The 22,698-nt window shown below is 38.9% G+C and overlaps 1 protein-coding gene across 1 annotated transcript; it reads left to right on the top strand.

Annotated features, from left to right (window-relative positions):
* Positions 1–6,784: 6,784 nt before the first annotated feature.
* Positions 6,785–21,179, top strand: LOC141614807 (serine/threonine-protein phosphatase BSL3). Its single transcript, XM_074433544.1, has 21 exons — positions 6,785–7,498; positions 8,140–8,200; positions 8,315–8,393; positions 8,499–8,578; positions 8,736–8,830; positions 8,944–9,043; positions 11,642–11,711; positions 12,180–12,281; positions 12,362–12,443; positions 12,796–12,975; positions 15,665–15,935; positions 16,047–16,284; positions 16,693–16,863; positions 17,793–18,031; positions 18,559–18,643; positions 18,753–18,851; positions 18,951–19,150; positions 19,244–19,319; positions 19,869–20,004; positions 20,116–20,255; positions 20,588–21,179. The coding sequence occupies exons 1-21, from the start codon at positions 7,126–7,128 to the stop codon at positions 20,666–20,668; spliced, it is 2,958 nt and encodes a 985-aa protein (XP_074289645.1). The 5' UTR covers positions 6,785–7,125; the 3' UTR covers positions 20,669–21,179.
* Positions 21,180–22,698: the final 1,519 nt, after the last annotated feature.

The following is a 22,698-nucleotide window of genomic DNA, read 5'->3' as shown; positions in this document are numbered from 1 at the left end:
GCATGTAACACCTTATCCTTTCGCTGCCCCAAAACAGCTCCAACTGCATAGTCACTAACATCGCACATAATCTCAAAAGGAAGGCTCCAATCCGGTGATCGGATAATAGGAGCTGAGATAAGTGCTTGTTTGATCCTGTCAAAGGCTTGAACACACTTGTCAGTAAACACAAAAGGAGCATCTTTATGAAGAAGCTGAGTTAGAGGTTGAGCAATTTTAGAAAAATCCTTTATAAAGCGGCGATAGAACCCTGCATGACCAAGAAAACTACGCACACTTTTAACATTAACCGGATGCACGGAGTTGCTCAATTACCTCAACCTTAGCTTTATCCACTTGAATGCCCTTACCGACACCAAATGACCGAGTACCACTCCTTCAAGAACCATGAAGTGGCACTTTTCCCGATTGAGAACAAGGTTGCTCTCCTCACAAATGTGCTGCAAAACCTTAGTCAAGTTTCTCAAGCAAACATCAAAATCAGTACCATATACACTGAAATCATCCATAAAGACTTCCATGATAGACTCTATGTAATCAGAAAATATGGCCATCATACAACGCTGAAAGGTAGCAGGAGCATTACATAAACCAAAGGGCATCCTCCTATAAGCAAATACACCATATGGACAAGTGAAAGTGGTCTTTTCCCCGATCCTCGGGATGAATGGGTATCTGAAAGAAACCGGAGTAGCCATCTAGGTAACATAAATAACTATGACATGCTAATCTCTCTAACATTTGGTCAATGTAAGGAAGTGGGAAATGGTCCTTTTTAGTGGCCGTGTTCAACTTCCTATAGTCAATGCACATCCTCCATCCTGTGACAAGTCTAGTAGCAATCAATTCATTTTTATCATTCTTTACTACCGTAGTACCTCCTTCTTAGGTACAACTTGGACAGATCGACCCATTTAGAATCGAAATAGAGAAAATAATACCAAAGATCAAGTAATTTCTGTACCTCTTTTCTTACCACCTCCTGCATAGGAGGATTTAATCGTCTCTGACCTTGTGCACTAGGCTTGTGGCCTTCTTCCAAGTGAATTCTATGCATACAAAAGTCAGGACTAATACCTTTGAGATCGTCGATGCTATACCCAATTGCCTTTTTATGAGTTCTCAAAACAGTCAACAAAGCGAGATAGTTGACCTTGATAAGGTTAGCATTGACAATCACTGGGTTCATCTCACAGTCATCAAGAAATTCATATTTGAGATGAGAGGAAGGGGTTTCAATTCGGGTTTCTTTACCTCGCTTACCTTAGGTGTGACACCCAAACTGTATACCTTCGATGTGGGCATTCCTCTCCGTTAGAAGCTTCTCAATTCGATGAACTTCGGACTCCATGAATCCGTCGATCACCGGATCGAAATCGGGCAATCTCCGGAGGATCCTGTCAAAACACATAGGAAGACACTCATCAATAGTAAAATCAACAATATCTATACTATGACAAGTCTCTTCTATCATGGGGTTTTTCAATGCTTTTTCTAAGTTGAAAATAATCGTGTCATCCCCCACAGCTAAGGTCAATCTCCCTTGCCTAACATCTATGACCGCCCCCGCAGTATGTAAGAACGGTCTGCCCAAGATGATAGGGATTTGGTTGTCTTCAGCCATGTCCATGACAACAAAATCAACGGGGATGAAAAACTTCCCTATTCGAACGGGAACATCCTCTAACACCCCCAGAGGGTGTTTAACAGTTCTATCGGCCATCTGCAGTGTCATATTAGTAATCACAACGGACCCATATTTAACTTTTTACAGATAGAATACGGCATAACACTGACACTAGCTCCCAAATCACAAAGAGCTTTACTAATAGAAAGATGACCAATTTGACAAGGGATAGAAAAACTTCCTGGATCCTTTAATTTCGGTGGTGAATTAATTGGCAACATGGCACTTTGCGCACTTCGAGTGTAAGCAATAGTTTCTACCGCGTCAAAGGATCTCTTCCTTGTCAAAATCTCCTTCATGAACTTTGCATAAGCCGGCACTTGAGTGATCAATTCAAGAAAAGGGACACTTACCTGTAGATTCTTCACGACCTCCATAAACTTATCGAATCGCTTATCCACTTGGATTTTTGTTGTCGGTGAGAAAAAGGTAGAGAAATAGTTATGGGCTCGGCTTGCTTCTCTTTAGAAATAACTTTTGAAACACCGTCTACTGACAATTTGGGATCCTCGATCGAGTCAGGGGTGACTCGATCGAGCTGGGTGGATCCTCGATCGAGTCGCTTTGTGACTCGGTCGAGAACCTTGCAGTTCAACTTTCTCGTCTTTTTTTTACTTTTATCGTCAGCTCGTGTTTCAACTTCGTCAGGCTCTTTCTCATCATCACTAAGCTCCAAATTACCCAATCCTTTGGGATGCATGTAAGGGACTTCATCAACAGTAATGGGCGCTTCATTCTCAAGACTTTGCAGGTCGGGATTCGTATAAGAAGTACCGCTCCTCAGTTGAATAACATTAGCTTGCTCATGAGCTTGCTTGCCTTGAGGAGGAAGACCCCGGCCTGTTTTGATGGGTTTTGAAGTGCCATCCGAGCCACTTGATTATCTAGCATCTTGTTATGGGCAATCAACTCGAAAATCGGCCGCCGCCTGCTTCTGCTGCATTGACAAAGTTTGTTGCAAAAGATTGCGCAACTCTGCCATATCATTATTCGGAGCTTGTTGAGGAATTTGTTGAGGAGTTTCTTTGAGGAGGTCTGCTGATATTGATTGTTGAACTGCTGGCCTCCTTGATTTTGCCTTTGATATCCCCCTTGTTGTTGATTACCGCGATTATTGGGAGGGATATAAGTATTCTTTTGCGGTTGTGACTGCTGCGGATTTTGCACATTCTGGCTAGACCATTGAAGGAAAGGGTGTTCCTTCGTTCTTTCATTGTAGAAGTTGGAGAAAGGTGTACCTTGTGCACCTTGTCTCGTAAGCCCGAAAGGCGAAAACCCGCTCAAATGTGCTCATACAATCACCGCACCATGACCATCCAAACCGCATCTAGCACAAGTCTCCTCTACTTGCTGACTCATAGCATGAACTCTCTCTTTACTACCCAATGATTGGGTAGTCTTTATCTCAAAGAATCTGGGCGAAAATAGTCTCCACCAATTGTGCGCCAAAGCACTATCAACTCCGATTACCTCGCGTGCTTCCCCTAGGATTTCCATACCTCGCGATATGGGTAACAATCTGATCAATCAACTTCCACGCGTCACCATCTAGTGTGTTATCTTGAAACCTCCCATTAGCAGATGAATCCAAAAGGGCACGATGATCGTCAAACAACCCGTTATAAAACTGGTTGCAAAGGAACCACTTTGGGAAACCATGATGGGAACGATCGAACTAAACGCTTGAAGCGAGTCCAAGCTTCGTTCAAATCTTCAGTGGCCGCTTGCTTGAAACTAGTAATTTGATTCCTCAAGGCATTAGTCTTCGAGGCGGGAAGTACCTCTTGTAGAAAAGCAAGGGCCAAGGAATTCCATCTGTAACTCCTTCGGATCCATATCCATATCTCTTAACCACTCAAGACTCCATCTTTCGAGAGAGAAAGGAAAGAGCACCGCTTAACTTGATCTTGTGTCACTCCAGTGTTAATGGGATTGAACAACGATAAGTGACAAACTTTTCCATATGCGTTGCGGGGTCCTCAAAGCAATGTCCCTCCAAACATGTTTCGTTCCACCAAATTAATGTAAGATGGCCGAATTTCGAATGTTCCATTGGTAGAAGTGGGCGACTTGAAACCTTGTGGAATAGAATCTAAGGTTGGCTCGAGTGACTAGCTAGGGTAGACATGATGATATTTTCGAGAACAGGAGTTTCAGGAATAGGAATATCAGAGATAGGAATTTCTTCCTCTTCCTCTTCGTAGGACCGATCGGCTGTCTTTGTAGAGCTCGCCGTTTCGACGTCAAGTATACTCAAGTCTTCTACTTGACTCACTTCTTGATTAAATTTCCGTCTGTAGCGAAAAAAGTCTTCTCGGGTTCGGGATCAAAAGGAATAATCTCGGACCTATTAGACCTGGGCATAAACAGAACTAACAAGAAAGTGTGAGAACGGTCTCAAGGAACTGGGTTCCCTGAGACAAAAAAAGACAAAATAAACACAAAAAGACTAAACAATTGTTGCCTCCCCGACAACGGCGCCAAATTTGATGTGGCTAAAGTCGTATTACCAAATCAAAGTAAAACTATCTCGGGACTAACAAGAATAGCTAGTGATAAGACAGTGCTCGAATCCACGGGAGGCGGTGAAAGCTAAGTCTAAGAGTATTTAAATTGCCTAGAAGTAACCAATTTCGGGGGTTTTGTTTTGAGTTGATTCTAACAAACTAATTGCAATGTAATTAAATGATGAATAACAATAATATTAAAAGTCTAGGAATTAGGTTCACTAGGTCAATCAATCGGGGAATATCAATCAATTACTAAATCTATCAAGTTGTTTAAGGTCATAAGATCGGTCGACTCCATTATGCCCTTTAGATCGATTCTAATATGCGGTCGCTATGATTAGATACTCTCTATTTGATTGTCGCACCTATATCAATTCTAACCCTATTTACGATAGGATCGATTCGCTACACTAATTAATAACTCAGGCCTCAAGCGATTAACTAGAAGAATTACAACAATCAAACAACAACTTTAATGATATCAATAGCAATTAACTGACTTTCCCTTTTAATTAACCTAGATCCCCTTCATCCTAGATGAGGGGATTAGCTACTCATGACTACAATAACAACAACAAATATGATTAAAGATGAAGACATGATTGCAAGTATAAAACAATAATTAAAGAACATAAAACAATGATTAAATTGATGGGGAAAGATTAGTACCATACAAAAGGAAGATTAGGGTTCTTAAGAGTGTTTTCCAGCAATACTTAGCAAAAATATAACGTAATCCAACAATAAAACACGAGTTTCTAATTTATAATAAAAGATAAGTGTTTTAGGAAATTCCGGAAAAAAGCCCGTCAGAGAGGATCCTCGATCGAGTCGCAAGTGACTCGATCGAGGACAGTGACTCGATCGAGTCGTGATGACTCGATCGAGGAACTTCTTCACAGGTTCTTCTTCTCTTCTTTGACTTCTAGTCTTCATGATTCCTCGTTTCCCGTGCCATGCTTCGTGTATTCTACCGTGCCGTCTCCGCTAAGCTAATCTCAGCTTGATCACACTCATATTGAGTCATTTCTGCATCGAAACACAAAATAGCGGCAGTATCGACAATTCATTGAAATAAAGCATATAAATGATATAATAGGCACGAAACGGTATGAAATATGACGTAAAGGGAGCTATAAAAGTATATATGAAAGGGATACATCATACCTGTTACACAATTTTTGGCGTAGAGTTTGATTATTGGTGAATGGTGATTAAGCTTTGTTATCGTGTAATTGTTGTTGTTTCCTTTAACCTTGATCAATGGGTGAGTAGCTTATAGGTAATCTCTAAGTGTTGAGCACGGTCCCTTGTTGGATCTTGGACAATATCGATTTGAAATGGAGATAAAAATTGGTTATTGGTATTGAGTTATGAGTTATGAGTTATGAGGTCTTTGAGCCGAGTTATCTTTACGGTTCAGCGTGACCATGGTTATTGAGTTATTTGAGTTTGAAATCGATATTGAGATGGAAATATTGTTTTGCGGTTTTACCCGTCAGTTCATTCACCCCTTGTATTTGGCTTAGGTTCGACGATGAGAATAGATATCAGCTGGTAATTTGGAGTATTATATTATGAGACAGTAATGAGATGAGACTTGGTTTAATTATTGAAAAAAAAGAGTGTTTTCTATTAAAGGAATAGTATGGAGTATGTTTGAGACTAGTTACGGGGGGTGTTTTTGTTATTCTCTGTGTTTATTTTTATTTTTTACGTGTGTATATTTACACGCCATGACCAGAAACTATGTTGCTTATATTGAGGTATTATCTGTTACTTAGCTCTCCGACTGACATGTTTTCTCCCTTATGGGCTACTCGTCATGGGAGTAGTCCTCTTTTTGTCTTCTGAATTTATTTTCAAGCGACCTTCCGCTGCTGTTCAAAAAAATTTGATTTCGATTCAAGATTTTTATTAAAGACTTTGAGAAAGTTTAATTTCATTTTCTATCTTTATATATTTTATTTTAAACTTTTGTAGGAAGAGACTTTGTATATTAATTATAATATTTCTGTATTTCGGCGCGTTTTATATGTAAAAATTGTTTTTAATTTATCCGAAAATCAGGGGTGTTTCACTATGTCAGTAAATACGTGACCCGATGTTATTGTAGATATTGTTAGACCTGATCAATAAATCGTATCGTGTCGAATTTGTGTTCGTGTCACATGTAAATGGGTCACGAACTATTTAACCCAAACCCGACCCATTTAAATCTCGTGTCGTGTTCGTGTCGACCCACTTACATAAATGGGTTATCGAGTATCAACCTTAACCTGTTATTTTCGTGTCGGGTTCGTCTTGTTTTCGTGTCATGTCTATATTTGGAAAGTGTTAGTTTATTTATGTGATGGACGATCAAGAAAAATTAGGATTAATTTAGTAAATAGGTAATTTGTGTCAGGTTTGTGTCTAACGAGCTCAACCCAAACCCGACCCAATTAAATACCGTGTCAATCCACTTAATAAATCAGTCATTAAGCCTCAACCCAAACTTTCGTATCGTGTTTTCAGGTCGGTTATTTTATACTGGCTCTAGATATTGTATCAACTTGATGTGGAACTTTGCTTAATTAATACGGAGTAAATTTATTTTTGTTTAAAAAAAGAGAAAAAAAAAATTAAGTCCCCTCTTACATCTCCACCTGAAGGCCCTGATCTCTAAACTTCCGTTAACTATCCGGTTAAAATTTAATAATAGCTACGAAAAGGGGAAAAATTAGAATCGATCTAGGGTTTTGGCAAACTTACTTCAATTATTTTTCACAATAATTTCAAATTCTGCTACAAATTCGTTCACGAATCACTCAATCAACGCCGATTCGAAATGCTTGATCATCTAATCGACGATCCCCGGCGATAATTATCGATTTCTCCTAGGTTTTCGCGCTCGTAAATTCAAATCACCATTTTTGGGGATTTGCAATGGATTCTTCTTTATCTCCATCTTCATCAATGGACAACGATCAAGAACCTTCAACACCAACGACAACACCGCCACCACCTTCAACTACGACGTCGTCTAATTCGATGGAGAAGGAAGCAGTGGAGCCGCCGCAGCAGGTGGTGGGACCGCGGTGTGCGCCACCGTATACGGTGGTGAACGCGGTGATAGAGAAGAAAGAGGATGGACCGGGGCCGAGGTGCGGACATACGTTGACAGCTGTCCCGGCGGTTGGAGAGGAAGGGAGTGGTGGTTATATTGGCCCAAGGTTGATTCTTTTCGGTGGCGCTACCGCTCTTGAAGGGAATTCGGCTGCTTCTGGAACTCCATCGTCAGCTGGAAGTGCTGGCATTAGTATAATTCTTGCTCATTTATTTTTATTTTAGCTTTATTTTGATTTTGATTAGTTGTAGTTTCATATGTTCAAAACCGGAAGATCATTTTATCGATAATAATGTCGTACTACATCTACCAAAGTAGGAATTGGCAAGGTTTAGCATTGTTCACTGGTAAAATAGATAACATTTAGGGTTGATCGATTTCATTGATAATAGTTAGTCGTAATAATGAGTCATACGGCATCTACAAAAGTAGGAATTGGACTACGGTTTAGGACATTGCTTGATACACCCTTTCACGAGGACTGGTAAAATAGATAAATTTTAGGGTTGATCGATTTCATTATTAATAGCGAGTCGTAATAATAACGAGTCATATGGCATCTACAATAGTAGGAATTGGACTAAGGTTTAGGACATTGCTTGATACACCCGCTCACGAGGGCTGGTAAAATAGATAAATTCTAGTGTTGATCGATTTCATAATTAATGGTGAGTCATAATGATAATGAGTCCTACTACATCTACAAAAGCAGGAATTGGACTATGAAGGCTTACCTAGTTCAGTTATTCGTTAAAATTAAAGTAATAGATTGCTTGATACAAACATTTAGGAGGACCTATTGTGATTGGAAATTGCATTTCTTTTGATCACAGGGCTAGCAGGTGCCACGGCCGATATTCATAGCTATGATGTGCTTACAAATAAATGGTCTAGGTATGCCGAGATTCTGTACTTTTCTTGACAGACGGCCGTCTTAAATTGTTGGTTGTTTGATTACTTGATGTTCAGAAATAAGAGATAAATTGGAACACTTGAACCAATTTGCAGGATTGCACCAATCGGGGAGCCTCCAACCCCAAGAGCAGCTCATGTTGCCACTGCTGTTGGCACCATGGTAGTCATACAGGTAGGTAATAGTAGCAGCTTTTTTCAGTTACTGTGATGTCTTCTATCGTTCATTGATCATACTGGTATATGAGTACCGACTGGTTCTGCTTCTATGTGATGATAGGGTGGGATTGGTCCAGCTGGTTTGTCTGCTGAGGATCTACATGTTCTTGACCTTACGCAGCCAAGGCCACGGTGGCATAGGTTTGGTAACCTAGATATTACTATCAATTTTTGTTTTTCTTAGGGTGAGAGCGTTACGATTTATTTTTTGTGGGGCTAGGTGGTTGGTATGGTAGTTTATATTTTCAATTTTCTTGGGATCGGAAATTCTGATACTATTTGGTATTTGTTTGATTAGGGTGGTTGTTCAGGGCCCTGGACCAGGTCCACGTTATGGCCATGTTATGGCCCTTGTGGGACAAAGATATCTCATGTGCATTGGAGGCAATGATGGTTAGTTTATTCCTAGTCCACTTTTTTGCTCGAGTTATATTGTTAAGATGTTCTTGGTTTGCTGATATTTGTTCTTTTAACACCAACAAACTACAAATTTTTTGCTTGTGTAGGAAAGCGGCCATTGGCCGATGTTTGGGCATTGGATACTGCTGCAAAACCATATGAATGGAGGAAACTGGAGCCTGAAGGTGAAGGTCCACCTCCATGCATGTAAGATCCCTCCTCATAGTGATGAGCCCATTGCATGCTATTATTATCATTTTATTGCTCCTCTTTCTTTTATTTACTGGTACACTTGTTTTAGGAATGGGAGAAGTACTTCCATGAAGTCATGATTTCACAAATGCCAATAGAAGTGAGCCTGCTTTCTTTTAGGAAGAAGGGATTAAAATAGTTGTGCTGCTAATTTTTTGATATACTGCTTTAACTGAAACTTCTCTGTGAAATCATGTCTTGTAGTTTTTAGTTATATACTCGTATAAAATTTGGTCTTTCTCTTAGAAATTGACCGTCGAGAGTGCAGTCATTGGGATATCAACAACCTGTTTAGCTGTAATAGTCTTGGAGCTAGATTCTGTTACTTGAACTCCCATGAGGTTTATGGCCTGGATGGTGGGGCTATTTGTTATATAGGTAGTGTTTGCTCGTTGCTGGAAAAGAGTGATTCAATTAATGTTTATATATACTTTTTGCCTCAAAGATTAATCCTATGAATCATTTGTTGGGCATTCGAAACAAGTAACCTATGTTCTACTGTATTTACTGGGGTTGATTGACCTGTGTTAGAGGGTGAAAATCACATAGCAGTTAGATTGAGTTGAAGCAAGTAGGGTTATTTACTGACCAGAATACACTATTCGTCTTAACACCTGTTTGTAGGTTAGGCTCGTTGATGGAAAAGAGTGATTCAATTACTGTTTATAGATGCTTTTTGCCTCGAGATTAATCCTATGAATCATATGTTGGGCATTTGAAACAACTCGCCTATCTTCTAATGTCTTTACTGGGGTTGATTGAACTGTGTTAGAGGGTGAAAATCACAGAGCAATTAGATTGAGTTGAAGCAAGTAGGGTCATTTATTGATCAGAATACACTATTAGTCTTAACACCTGTTTGTAGGTTAGGCTTCTTGATGAAGGGAAGTGGCTCTATGCATTCCCTTTTCAGTTGAAATAGGTCTTAGACCTATGTAGATGTTGAGGTGTGGTTGTTGTGCGTTGAATGCAGGAAAGGCTGGACCTGTGTTAAGCATCTTCGTGTTTATGCTTGGGTCTTTCGCGGGGCTGGAAGTAGACTGAATTAGACTCAACCACTGTCGGATTCGGTGCTAGCTTTTTTCTTTTTCGTTGAGTGAACTCTAGGGCATAAACCTGATTACTTCCTCCAATTCCTTCACCCCGCAAACCACCTTGTTTTGGTCAATCCCGCTGTTGACACAGCAGTCGGTAGTAGAAGTCACTGTTGGTGGTAAAGCCACTGGTACCTCACTCAAAAGCCACACAGATTTCCGCTCGTCCCTTGGATGATCAACCCTGGAAAGACATAATCTTCTTTATAGGATAGTAAGTACAATTAATTCGCGGGAAAGGAACGAACGAGTGCTTTTGGCTGGTGAATGAAGCTGGCAGGACCAATCGCTTCTGGGCGTTAACAGAAGCTGTTACTTGTTAGTTTTCCCCGAGATGTTGGTCAATATATTATTTGGGAACTTTATTATTCTAATATTATGAGCAAGGACAAGTTTTGACGTCTGTTCTTGCTATCACCCTTTTGAGCAGAGATAGTAGTGTCTTACGGCTTGAATATTTTGTGGTGATACATTAATGTGTTTTGGTTGAAACCTACTCCTGTCACTAATATTGTTTATATTCTACATTGCAGAAACACTATTTGCCATTGTTCTTTATGCTTACCTTCCCAGTCCTTTAATTGAGAGAAACCGTCGTAGCTTCTTCGAATGTTTGATACTGTATATATATTTCTTTTAGGGGAGGGTAATACTTAGAATTACTTAGAAGCTTTTTTGGGCAAATTCATTGGGGGCTTCTGAGGGATTCTGTGCCAGGATTGTACTAACAATGGAAATAGTTTATACTTTGTTGTTTGCTTTCTTATGAAGATGTCTTGTCCTTTTTCTTTTTATCTTTATTAATTCGTTATCAAAACATTTTACTGACAATCCTTCTTGGCATGAAAACATGACCTTGTTCGAGAAACAATGAAAACCAAACTGTTAAAGTTCTTTGAAAAACAAGTCTTGGGAAGATGACAGAAAGATAGCAGTTCGAAGTTTCGAACGGATTAGTTATCATGAGACGTAATTCTCATATGGGTAATCCATAAATTATCTCTTTTGTTTCTAAAGTATGGGTAATGTTGCCTACATTTAACCACTCTGCTATATACGGCTACCTTTTGAGGCATTAAGTTAATGTTGTTGAATTAGTTATAAACTCCTAACATCATGTTTATGCTGACTGCTTCTTCACTGAAAAGTGTACTAAGAAATAGTTCATCTCTCTTGGTTGCGAGCTTCTGGTGTGTTCCTTTCTTAGTTACGGTTTCAGTCTTTCTTCTCCAAGAAAGAATTTATTTATCAAAGAGTACAGGTTCACAAGAGAAGTGTATAGACTTTGATTTATAGTTTTTTCTCTCCGGCTTGCATATCTTTAGTGTTTAATTCATGTTCTTTTTCTTGTATGCGTACCATCACTGCATCTGCAACGTTTTGCTTGGATAATTCATTGTTGTTGCTTTAATCTTTGAAGAGTCCCATTTTGACATGGGTGTATTCCAACATTGGCCAGGTATGCTACAGCTAGTGCACGTTCTGATGGTCTTCTTCTACTTTGCGGAGGGAGGGACGCAAACAGTGTGGTGAGCGAAATCTTTGATCTGGTTAATTGAAGAGATGTTTTCTAATCGTTCTTTTTATTGTCATCCTTTTCGGTGGATAGTAAACTTGTGACATTGTGTTTGCTGCTGAGTAGATATTTAACAAATTTTTTTTCGGAGAATGTGCTGCATGCATTTGACGTACACCTTGTAGATATGAATATTGTTTAGGTCTTTATTTTCCTGCATAATTCATAGTTCACAAGTCACAATCATTTATGGTTATTACTCATTGATCATTGTGTATGTTAGTGAAGTGGTGAACACAGGTGTACTTTATTGTTTTCCGATATGGGTTAACCAAGTTCTAGAAAAACATAAAGATTAGTAGTTTAGGATTTTTAGTTGATGGCTTGACGGCTGACGCAACCTGCTTATCTCTTAAAAAATTGAAAATTTATGGGTTTGGTATCTCTGAATTTGGATTATTTGTTTGTATGCTTTGTGCAGCCGTTGGCAAGTGCATATGGACTTGCTAAACACAGGGATGGTCGGTGGGAATGGGCAATTGCTCCTGGGGTTTCCCCGTCTTCTAGATATCAACATGCAGCTGTAGGTTTCACTTCTTGTCTCAATTTAGGAGTTGATCGAAGTCTTTCAGCGATCAATCATTTACGTACTATCATCTACAGGTTTTTGTTAATGCACGACTTCATGTTTCTGGAGGTGCTCTTGGTGGAGGACGAATGGTGGAGGATTCATCTAGTGTAGCAGGTACGTATTTATAGCCTTATAGGTGCTTATTTACTTTGGTTCAGAATTATTATGCATGTTTGGATAAGTGAATCTTTTAATATACTCCAAATCTTCGAAATTTCATTGCTCACTTTGGAGTTATGAATAAGCTCTTTCTACATATCGGTTAATATATTTCCCCTTTCACGATCATCATTTGATGATAATTTATTACTGTATAAATTGCTCTGTACTCCATATTTCTCTTGTGTTTCAGCAACAAATTTTGTGCTGATGTTTCTTTGATGGCCATACACTTGTACACTTTTCTTCTGAATTTGCTGTTATTTTATTTCCCCTTTGTAAAAGTGGTTCTTTCCCTCCATTGCAGTATTGGATACCGCAGCAGGAGTCTGGTGTGATACGAAATCAGTTGTCACTACCCCGAGGACTGGTCGTTACAGTGCTGATGCTGCCGGTGGAGACGCTTCAGTTGAGTTGACGAGGCGTTGCAGACATGCAGCAGCTGCAGTTGGTGACTTGATATTCATTTATGGTGGTCTGCGTGGAGGTATGTCAGTAACTTAGTAGCTTGCACTATTATGATATGTGCTATAGTCTTTAACATAACGGCATAGTCCCTGTGTGCATCAGGATCAATTTGTGGTCTTTAAGAAAGAAAAATTCCAGGACATATGTTTAGTTGTGCCACTGAAGAAGGCTGGTGTCCTAAGTGAAACTTACTGATTATGTTTGCTCTTGTTTTTCTTTTTTTGCTGGACAAATTCTAGGATAAGACTATATTGCACCATATATCAAATACAAATACTAAAAAAAACATAAATATATGATACTTAGATCCTCTCTCCTCTTCCCCCCGCTACTCCCACACTGTCTCACCTCCTCCACAACCACCATCACCAGTCCGCCACTACCGGCCACCATAGCGCCCATATCAGCCACCATCACTGTGACCATGCATTGTTCAACTCCTTACGATCTTGCCCAACAGAACTTACTAACTACCTTTAAGATATCTGGCACATTGTGAATAAATGTGGCGGTGAAGCTGATAGAGACATAGAGTAGCCCAAAAAAGGGTCTACCATATTAATCCCTTTCCGGAGCAAAGGCATTCTCGATCGGGCGAGGGAGTTAGCTAGATGTGAGGGGTGAGTCGAGGTCCAGCTTTCTAGGATAGTGCGGAATAGCAGTGGCGGGTGGCCAAGTGATGAGTCAGGTATGGTGCGTTTGGTGGATTTAAGGATGAAGTTTGTTGTGTTCAAAGTTCTGAGAGGGAGAAAGAAGGGGGGGGGGGGGGGACAATAGGTGTGAAGTGGATTTGGGAGAGTGCAGAATAGCAGTGGCCAAGGGATGAGTAGGGTGGGGCCCATGAGGATAAGGAACTAGAATGGTTGTCAAGTGGGAAAAGAAAAATAAGAATCGAACTAAGTGGTGATTGAATGTGATAGTGTTTATGTGTTAACTTGACTCAAATTAGAGGGCGTTTAGGATGAGGTTTTATTTTAGACGTGAACCAAATAGGACTTGCTGAGTTAGATTTCTCACCCCATTGAATTTGTAGTTTAGGTTGACCACATGGTCTTAAGGTTGTTACAATCATGCTTATGGTTGCGAATCCTAGTAGGGCTTTATGACACAGTGGCACATTCACTGTTGAGGATTATTGCACCATGGTTATGTATTGGACTGATGTTGTATTAATCTAGTATCAGCTATTTTTCTTGTGTGGTGTATTCAAGTATAAGCATGTCGGCCATATAATGGTGCAATGTTCCAAAAGCTCTTTATGTAGCGGCGGATATTTTCCCTGACATTGGAATTGTGTAGTGTAACTGAATCTGGCTTCTGCTTTTAATTCATTGTTGGCAAATAGTGTGTGTAAACCATAAAAATTGAAACCTGGGATAAACATAAAGAGGCACAAAAATAATACGGAAAACAAGAGTTTTATTATTGAAAGATTAAGGGTTACAATTTCCGTAACTCTCTTGATTCCATCTCTAAGGGATTTAGGGTTTTGATAGTACTACGGGGGTCTTATCGACTTAATCCCGTAGGGAGATGATGGGGTCGTTTTGTGACTTATTCCATCTACCTACAATTTGGTAGTAGGAAGACGGGATCGTTTGAGACTTATTCCATGTGCTCTCCCCAAACCCTAAAACACAACAGCTATATTTATAGTTCTAGTTAGCTTATAGGGCAAGACGGAAATATTCTCTATTATCCTAAGATATTATCACAATCTTTAATGATAATTATCTCTAAATAATAAATATACCATCTAATAAATATCTACCAAAATATAAAATTTCGGTGTCTACAACCAGGAAGGGGGAGCAACTAATGCACGTCTACAGTGTGAGTCACATTTTTTTCCATCAACTAAAACTCATTTCATATTAGAGCCATCTCATAACATTTGTCGAACTTTTTAGCTATACATAATTTGCATAGATCAGCGTAGTTTAACTACCTGAGTTAAATCAAACAAAATTGAGTTAAAGTGAATAGAGTTGGGGTGGAAGAAAGTAGAAACTATGGGGAACTGTGAAAAATCTTTTGAGAAGATCTGAGAATTTCATATTGTTTGGACTTTGGATTTTTGTTGGTGCTTTTGTGCTTCTAACCATAGATTGCTTGATATTATGTCTGCAACTTAAATAATTTATTTGTTTTCATTGTTAGCCTCTCCATCTAAATGTGAACATATTTGGCATTTAGCATTTCCATTTTCCGCTCTCTTGACACTCCTATGGCCTAGGGGTTGTTTAGTTCAAAAGGTCGGAAAGGAATGAATTGGAAAGTGATACCATAAGAGGTATGAATGGAGAACCCCATACCTCCTAGTGCCTGTTTGGTTTATTTTAAGAGAGTATGATGAAGGAATCCTGGGGGGAAGGTGGGTATGAGACTCCAAGGGGTTGGAATTATTAGGTATCTAACTCCATTCCAAACTACTTCGACCATACAATGAGATGGATCAAATCCATTGCAATCCATTCCTATATAGCCAAGTAAGCCAACCAAACACCCCTTTAGTGTTTAGCGTATTGTAGAAATCGATTTTTTTTTCTTTGTGTACTTTTAGACTTGTAGTTATGTGATGGTCTATGGACACTTGCATTTGTTGCTCTTTTATTTTTAAGTTTTACCCCTTTGTGTGAGGCAGGATGGCGAAGAAGTGTATGTCTTGATTATAGAACTATAAATTTGAAGACTTGATTATACTGTAGGTGTTCTACTTGATGACTTGCTCGTTGCTGAAGATCTTGCTGCTGCTGAAACCACATCTGCAGCTTCACATGCTGCAGCTGCAGCTGCGTCCAACACACCACCAGGACGATTACCTGGAAGATATGGTTTTACCGACGATAGAACAAGCGAGAATGACCTCGAATCTGTTCCTGATGGTGCAGTTGTGCTTGGTAACCCTGTCGCCCCTCCAGTCAATGGCGATATGTACACTGATATAAATCATGAAAATGCTATGATGCCAGGAACCAGGTATGCTTTTTGGTTGAATGTACAGAGAATGACTGCACTTAGGATTGTTGGAAATTGTACATGCTTGCAAATTGTAAGAGGAATTGAAATAGAAATAAAAACTATTTGCAGGAGGCTTAGTAAAGGTGTCGAGTATTTAGTTGAAGCCTCAGCAGCAGAAGCAGAGGCTATTAGTGCTACACTAGCAGCTGCTAAAGCTCGGCAAGTTAATGGTGAAGTTGAACTGCCAGATAGGGACCGTGGTTTTGAGGCAGAATCTAGTGGGAAGCAAATGCCAACGATGATAAAGCCTGACGCTTCTGTACCCTTCAGTACTCCGCCTCCTGGCATCAGGCTTCATCACCGAGCTGTTAGTGTTAGATTAGAATTTCTTGCTTAGTTATATGTTGTTGTTATTGGTCTGGTCAATTAAAACAAGCTCAGATGGTTGCTTGCTTAGTCAAATCTTTACTCAAAATTTTAAAGAGAATCTTTTATTAATCCCTGAGGTTTGAAGATAAAGTTTTTAAAGTAACACAAATTTGGCCTTCCCCTTTTATCTTAAACCTTATTCTCCTTTTTGTTTTGTTTTATGTAACGCAACTACTTAATGATCAGATTCTTTTGTGTGGTTTGATCATTAATTAAGCAACCATCTAGCTTTTGCTGTCATCTTTTTTCTTAGAAGGGATGCTCCGTGCTTAGTTTATAAGAAGTTTCTTATTCCATCAGAGCAGCGTGTTTAACTTGCTGTTAAATATTCCTCTGGTATTTGCAGGTGGTTGTAGCTGCAGAAACTGGTGGCGCCTTGGGTGGCATGGTCAGACAACTTTCTATTGACCAGTTTGAGAACGAAGGCCGGCGTGTCAGTTATGGAACGCCTGAAAATGCTACTGCAGCAAGGAAACTCTTAGATCGGCAAATGTCAGTTAATAGTATTCCAAAGAAGGTTTGTGAATTATATGCTTTGTGGCTCTAATGTCAGGAATTAAGCTTGCTATGACTACCTATTGTGAATCCTGTAATTGGCATACTTTTCGTGAGCAGATAGATGTATCACTTAATCCCTTTTAAACGTTTGGCGGTTAAAGATAGATATAGTGAGAGCTAGAAAATTAGTAGTGCGTGCTTGTGATAGAGTAGTAGAGATGCAACAACATGTTTATGGGAATGCATTCCTTTGATTGCCAAAACATAGTTCTCCCCGATGGTTTAGATAGATTTAAGCACGACCTGTTAACACAGAAAGAAGCTGGATTTTGATTTATTATAAGCAGTGTGCTATCTTAAAATTTTCCAACCTGTACTTGGGCGTATGTCTCCCTTCACATTTTATGATCTCCCAGAGTTCCAATGATATGCTAGTACATTATTCTTGTTTCACTGTTCTCACTTCTACTACAATGGGTCCTACTTGGGAAGAAACATGGTATTGGCGAAGCTCGAGAGAAATAATTCATGTAGATGATAGGTTTTTTGCGTGTTTATTCTTCACTTTCTTTTGGTTAGTTTCTGACCTTTTTCTTTCATTTGATTATATTCTTTGTTGTTTCCAAATGTTTTGTCTTTCTTCTCCATCTTGATATTGTTTTTTGTTACACAGTCCTTTCAAAGTGTCTTCTCAAGATTTAATCTAATTCTCAATCCTTCTCCTTTTCTTCTCTAATTCTCTAAACCTTTTGTTTTCCGCCTATCTTTACTTCTAAGTGGTACTTTTCCTCTTAATTTTTTATTTTTATTTTTCTTCCACCTCATTCAAGCTTCTATAAAATTGGTTGCTAGCCGACCCAAGTCTTGTTGCTGATCATGCCATTTAATTGTGTTGGTAATTTTTATCCTATAAGCTTGCAGATATCACACCGTTGACTTTCATTGTAGGTTATAGCACATCTTCTAAAGCCTCGTGGCTGGAAGCCTCCTGTCCGACGCCAATTTTTCTTGGATTGCAATGACATAGCAGATCTCTGTGATAGTGCTGAACGGATTTTTGCAAGTGAGCCAAGTGTCCTTCAACTTCGGGCTCCTATTAAAATCTTTGGTGATTTGCATGGACAGTTTGGCGATCTCATGCGGGTCTTTGATGAGTATGGTGCTCCATCTACAGCTGGAGACATAGCGTAAGTGTTCACACTTCTCAAGTCTCTCACATGGTTGAATACATATGCTATTCTTACAAAAAGTATGGCTGGACGTTGTAAGAATAGACTCAATGGCATAGGGCTTATCGTCTGCTGCATTTTTCAGTTAAAAATTTCAGATATTGTTTTTCCATGTTACGGTTTTACTGTATTACATTACTAGTTAACTCCTTTGCCTGTTTGCCCTTGAAGTCCCGGGCCCGCCGTTGGTCAAACTATCCTAAATTCTCGAGAGCTCATAGCAAGTTGCATGTATTTATCTTCGATAGTGTGAATATGGTTGTTTATCTAGTAGTCTTACGTGGGTCTTTGATACTTTGTGTGCTTGTTTATCTCAATCATAGCTTAAATTTCAACCTATGTGATTAAAGTAAATCTGTTATAGAACATGAATGGGTTGTTAAAATGCTACAGCTGTTTAATGAGGTTGGATGATCAATATTTATCTTTATAATGTTCTGTAGCTCGATATTGCGTACTGATACTATGTCATAATTTATTGATAGATACATAGATTATCTTTTCCTTGGAGACTATGTAGACCGGGGTCAACATAGCTTGGAGACCATTACGCTTTTACTTGCATTAAAGGTATATTTATTTCTTGGCCAACTTTTATACCATTTTCACACATCTTTGTCAATCTTCATTGTGGGAACAAATATTTCCTTTATCTGTGTTATCTGTCATGTTGTTTCAGGTTGAACATCCCCACAATGTGCATCTAATTCGAGGGAATCACGAAGCTGCAGATATCAATGCCCTTTTTGGTTTCAGGATTGAATGCATTGAGCGCATGGTATGCCGCATAGTACATTTAGTACTCTTTAAAATGCTGGCTGTTCGTTTAATGGATATATTTAGACAGACCAGGTTTGTTGATTTGGCATATTAATAGGGTGAAAGAGACGGAATCTGGGCATGGCATCGGTTCAACAGATTGTTCAATTGGCTTCCATTGGCAGCCCTTATCGAGAAGAAAATTATATGTATGCATGGTGGGATCGGACGATCAATTAATCATGTGGAGCAGATTGAAAGCATTCAGCGCCCTATTACAATGGAAGCTGGATCTATTGTTCTCATGGATTTGTTATGGTTAGACCCACCTTATCGTGTTTGTATTTTGGTCCCTTGATTAAGGTCAGTTTCTGGATTTTAGAGGATATAAAAAAAACTGGATTCTTACAGGTCTGATCCTACAGAAAATGACAGTGTGGAAGGCTTACGTCCAAACGCCAGAGGTCCCGGGTTAGTAACATTTGGGGTGAGTGATCTCTTGTGTAATTCCTGAGTTAAGGGAAAAATCATGGTTGAGTTGTCTGCTACTGTGCATCATTTTTCTTAAAATACCCCTTTGTTATATCCCTCTCCTACCTTCTTGTCTACAATTAACGCTCTATTTAGATTGGTGGCGTGAAGAGAAGGCCACAAGGGGAGGAAGAGGGAGGGTTCTATGATACTTTGGCCAGCAATTGGATCACTGCTGTGGAAGGAGAGTGAACAGGAGGGCAGGGAAATAGAGGGATTCATTTGTGGGCATGAGTTTAAGGTTTTTGTGCCATTTGTCTTTTTATGAATTGTTTAGATTCCTTTTATAGAGTTCTTGATGTTGTTTTATTGTGGCCACACTTTTTAGGGTTTAGTTTCTACAATATGTCGAATTTTGTTCCTTATCTGCTTGTTTCCCGACATAATGGTCATGAACATTGGCATGTTTACTGCTCTATGTTTTTTTGTGGTGGCAATGTTGTTGCCCGTCTATTCTTTCAGATTCTTACAATGATTGATTGGTTGGTGTGTTCTTATACTGCAGCCAGATCGTGTCATGGAATTTTGTAACAACAATGACCTTCAATTGATAGTACGTGCACATGAATGTGTCATGGATGGTTTTGAGCGTTTTGCTCAGGGACATTTAATTACTTTATTTTCTGCTACAAATTATTGCGGTATGTTGACTTCTCTCTCTCTTTTTAAATTTTATTGTATTTTTTTTACATGGTGCCCGTTCCCAAATACACTGCAGCATGTTTACAACATTTACCCTCTTTGTTATCTAGGCACTGCAAATAATGCAGGAGCTATCCTGGTGTTGGGTAGGGACCTTGTGGTGGTTCCAAAACTCATACATCCTCTGCCACCCGCCATTTCATCTCCTGAAACTTCCCCAGAGCGCCATATAGAAGATACTTGGATGCAGGTTTGGACATTTGGCCATCTTCTTGCTTGTTTTGTCTTTTCGACTGTTCTTGGCATTTCCAATGGGGCCAAAGAATCCCTATTTTTTCTGACAATGGAATGTAACAAAGCTTGATGACCGATTCACTAAACTTTATGCTTTTATTGGGTTATTGGGCATAGGGAAACAACCTTAATGTGTTTAACATCCAGAAGTAAGGCTGCGTAACACCATAAGCAGGGCCCATTATAGAAATAAGATTAATGTTGCAGTAGTGTATCTTGTCCGTGTCGTCATTTGTTAATTCACTATTACTTCTCATGCTTGTTTGTTCTTTTATGTTTTGACTGCAGGAGCTTAATGCTAATAGACCACCAACGCCAACTAGAGGTCGTCCTCAAGTTGCAAATGACCGATCTCTCGCTTGGATGTAATTGAGCTGATACACAGTGGTTTGCATTGTGCATCCTTAATTAAGCTTTGAACCCAGAATTTGGCACCCGGTATAGCAAGACGCTGTATATAGGATGTCCCAAATTCATTTACGGTCTTTGGTGGAGAAAGACCACAAGGATTACCGAACAATCTAAGGTCTTTGGTGGAGAAAGATAAGATTGTATGTCCAAGCTACCAATAGATATGCTTGTACAAGAGAACGGTGTCCTCGCGGTCGACCTTTGTACATTGATCAAGTTTGCTGGCAGAAGTCGAGAGCCGGGTTAATTCTTTAGTGAGGTTGCTGATAGTTTTGGGTATTCTTCTGATGAGTCTTCTGTAATTTATTTTTCTCCCTTTTTGGCCCCTTGTTTATTTATGGTGGGTGTATTTGTTACACGAGTTGGGTGTAGGTTATCATTAATGATGTATCGTTGTATTATTATTGGTCTATAGTGCGACTGTCCCTGTATAATATAGGTAAGCTATTGTGAAATCATCGTTTGCTGCTTGTTTTTGCCCCCTACATTTTCTCTCTAGTAAAATATGGCAAACAGACCCAAGACTGCCATAGCGATAAACGACTCGATCATCCGATTCTTTGGATTTGCAACATATTGTTGTTGCCTGTTGGATTTGACTATTGTTCTGTAGGCTTCGTATAAATTTGGTTCAATCTAGTGAAGACTGAGGAGCGTACTTCTGATGGTCGTGTTTATATAGTTCACCATTCACGATAGTTAAACTTAAGCTTGTTTGTTTCTTAGCTAAGAGATGTACGAAGTTGATGTATTTACTCTAAAGGAGTTTTATTTTGAATGTCATGTCGTTAATATTAGCCCTACACTTAAATCATCTTCTACAGATGTCAATTAGCTAGTTGGTAAATTAATTAGAGATTGTACTTATGCCCTGAGTTTAAATCTCGTCGGTATCAAACCTGCCCTGGTGGCTCTCTTAATACAAAAAAAACTTTGGGTTTTTGTATGATGTACCCTGTGTTTATTCGAATTCTACGATATGCCCTCAGATTTTCAGAAACACATAAGATTACCTTAAACTCTTTAAAATGCTCTAGAAATATCCTAAATGTCCAAACTTCATCATCATTTGCTCATCAATATACATTTTTATGTGATAATATTTAACGCTTAAAAAACCTAAATTTGGATACTTTGAGTATTTAAGAAAATAATCTAGGAGTTTAGGGTATATTAAATGTTTTTTTAAAACATAGGGTATACCGTAGAAAATTCCAAAAACTATTAACCATATTCAATTGGCACTTTCAAACATTCTCTAAAGCCTTTAACTAAATGATTTATCGTTTTTGGTTTTAGCTGAAATTGATTATCATAGACGAATCTCTTATGTCACGACTTCAATTGAAGCCGGCATTGACAAATAATGTTGTCACTCTTAGAAATAAAATCATAGGGATTCATAGGTAACAAGTTACGCCATGTTCTTTTGGAGTTAATTTTAGTTCCTATAAGTTCAATTCAATTTAACATTATTGTTATTATGATTTCAGATTGGCTCAGCTCAAGCGATTTCAATTCAGAAAAACAGAATCCTTCAAAATAAACATATCCGTCTTTTTATTCCTACACAACTTTTCTTGCCTCTTAAAGCCACCGTTTCACACCAGGACATAATACTTGTCACGGACCCCTCTCAACTTTTCCCGCCTCTTAAATTAAAACTCAACTAGTAGTTCAAGTCCAGGCATTGCCCGGGTCCTATTGGGATAATGACTTTCATAATAGGAAATGATAAACTGAATTTCATCTGGAAATTGCACGTCTCAAATTGGCATTATTTATAACTCACCCGTAAAAATTTATAAAACGGAGTATAATTTATTTCTAATATTAATTTTTCTAAGATAAAGGACAATTATTTTTCCTAGGCCTCCTAAATGTGGCAATAAAAATAAATAAAAAATACAATGAAGCTCACAAACAAACAAAAAGTTATGAGAATAGTTAAGTCGTATGCTTCATATAATATGTAAATAAAAATAAAT

This window comes from Silene latifolia, chromosome 1 (assembly GCF_048544455.1).
Source record: "Silene latifolia isolate original U9 population chromosome 1, ASM4854445v1, whole genome shotgun sequence".
Lineage (NCBI taxonomy): Eukaryota > Viridiplantae > Streptophyta > Magnoliopsida > Caryophyllales > Caryophyllaceae > Silene > Silene latifolia.
This window is presented reverse-complemented; position numbering and strand designations above follow the sequence as displayed.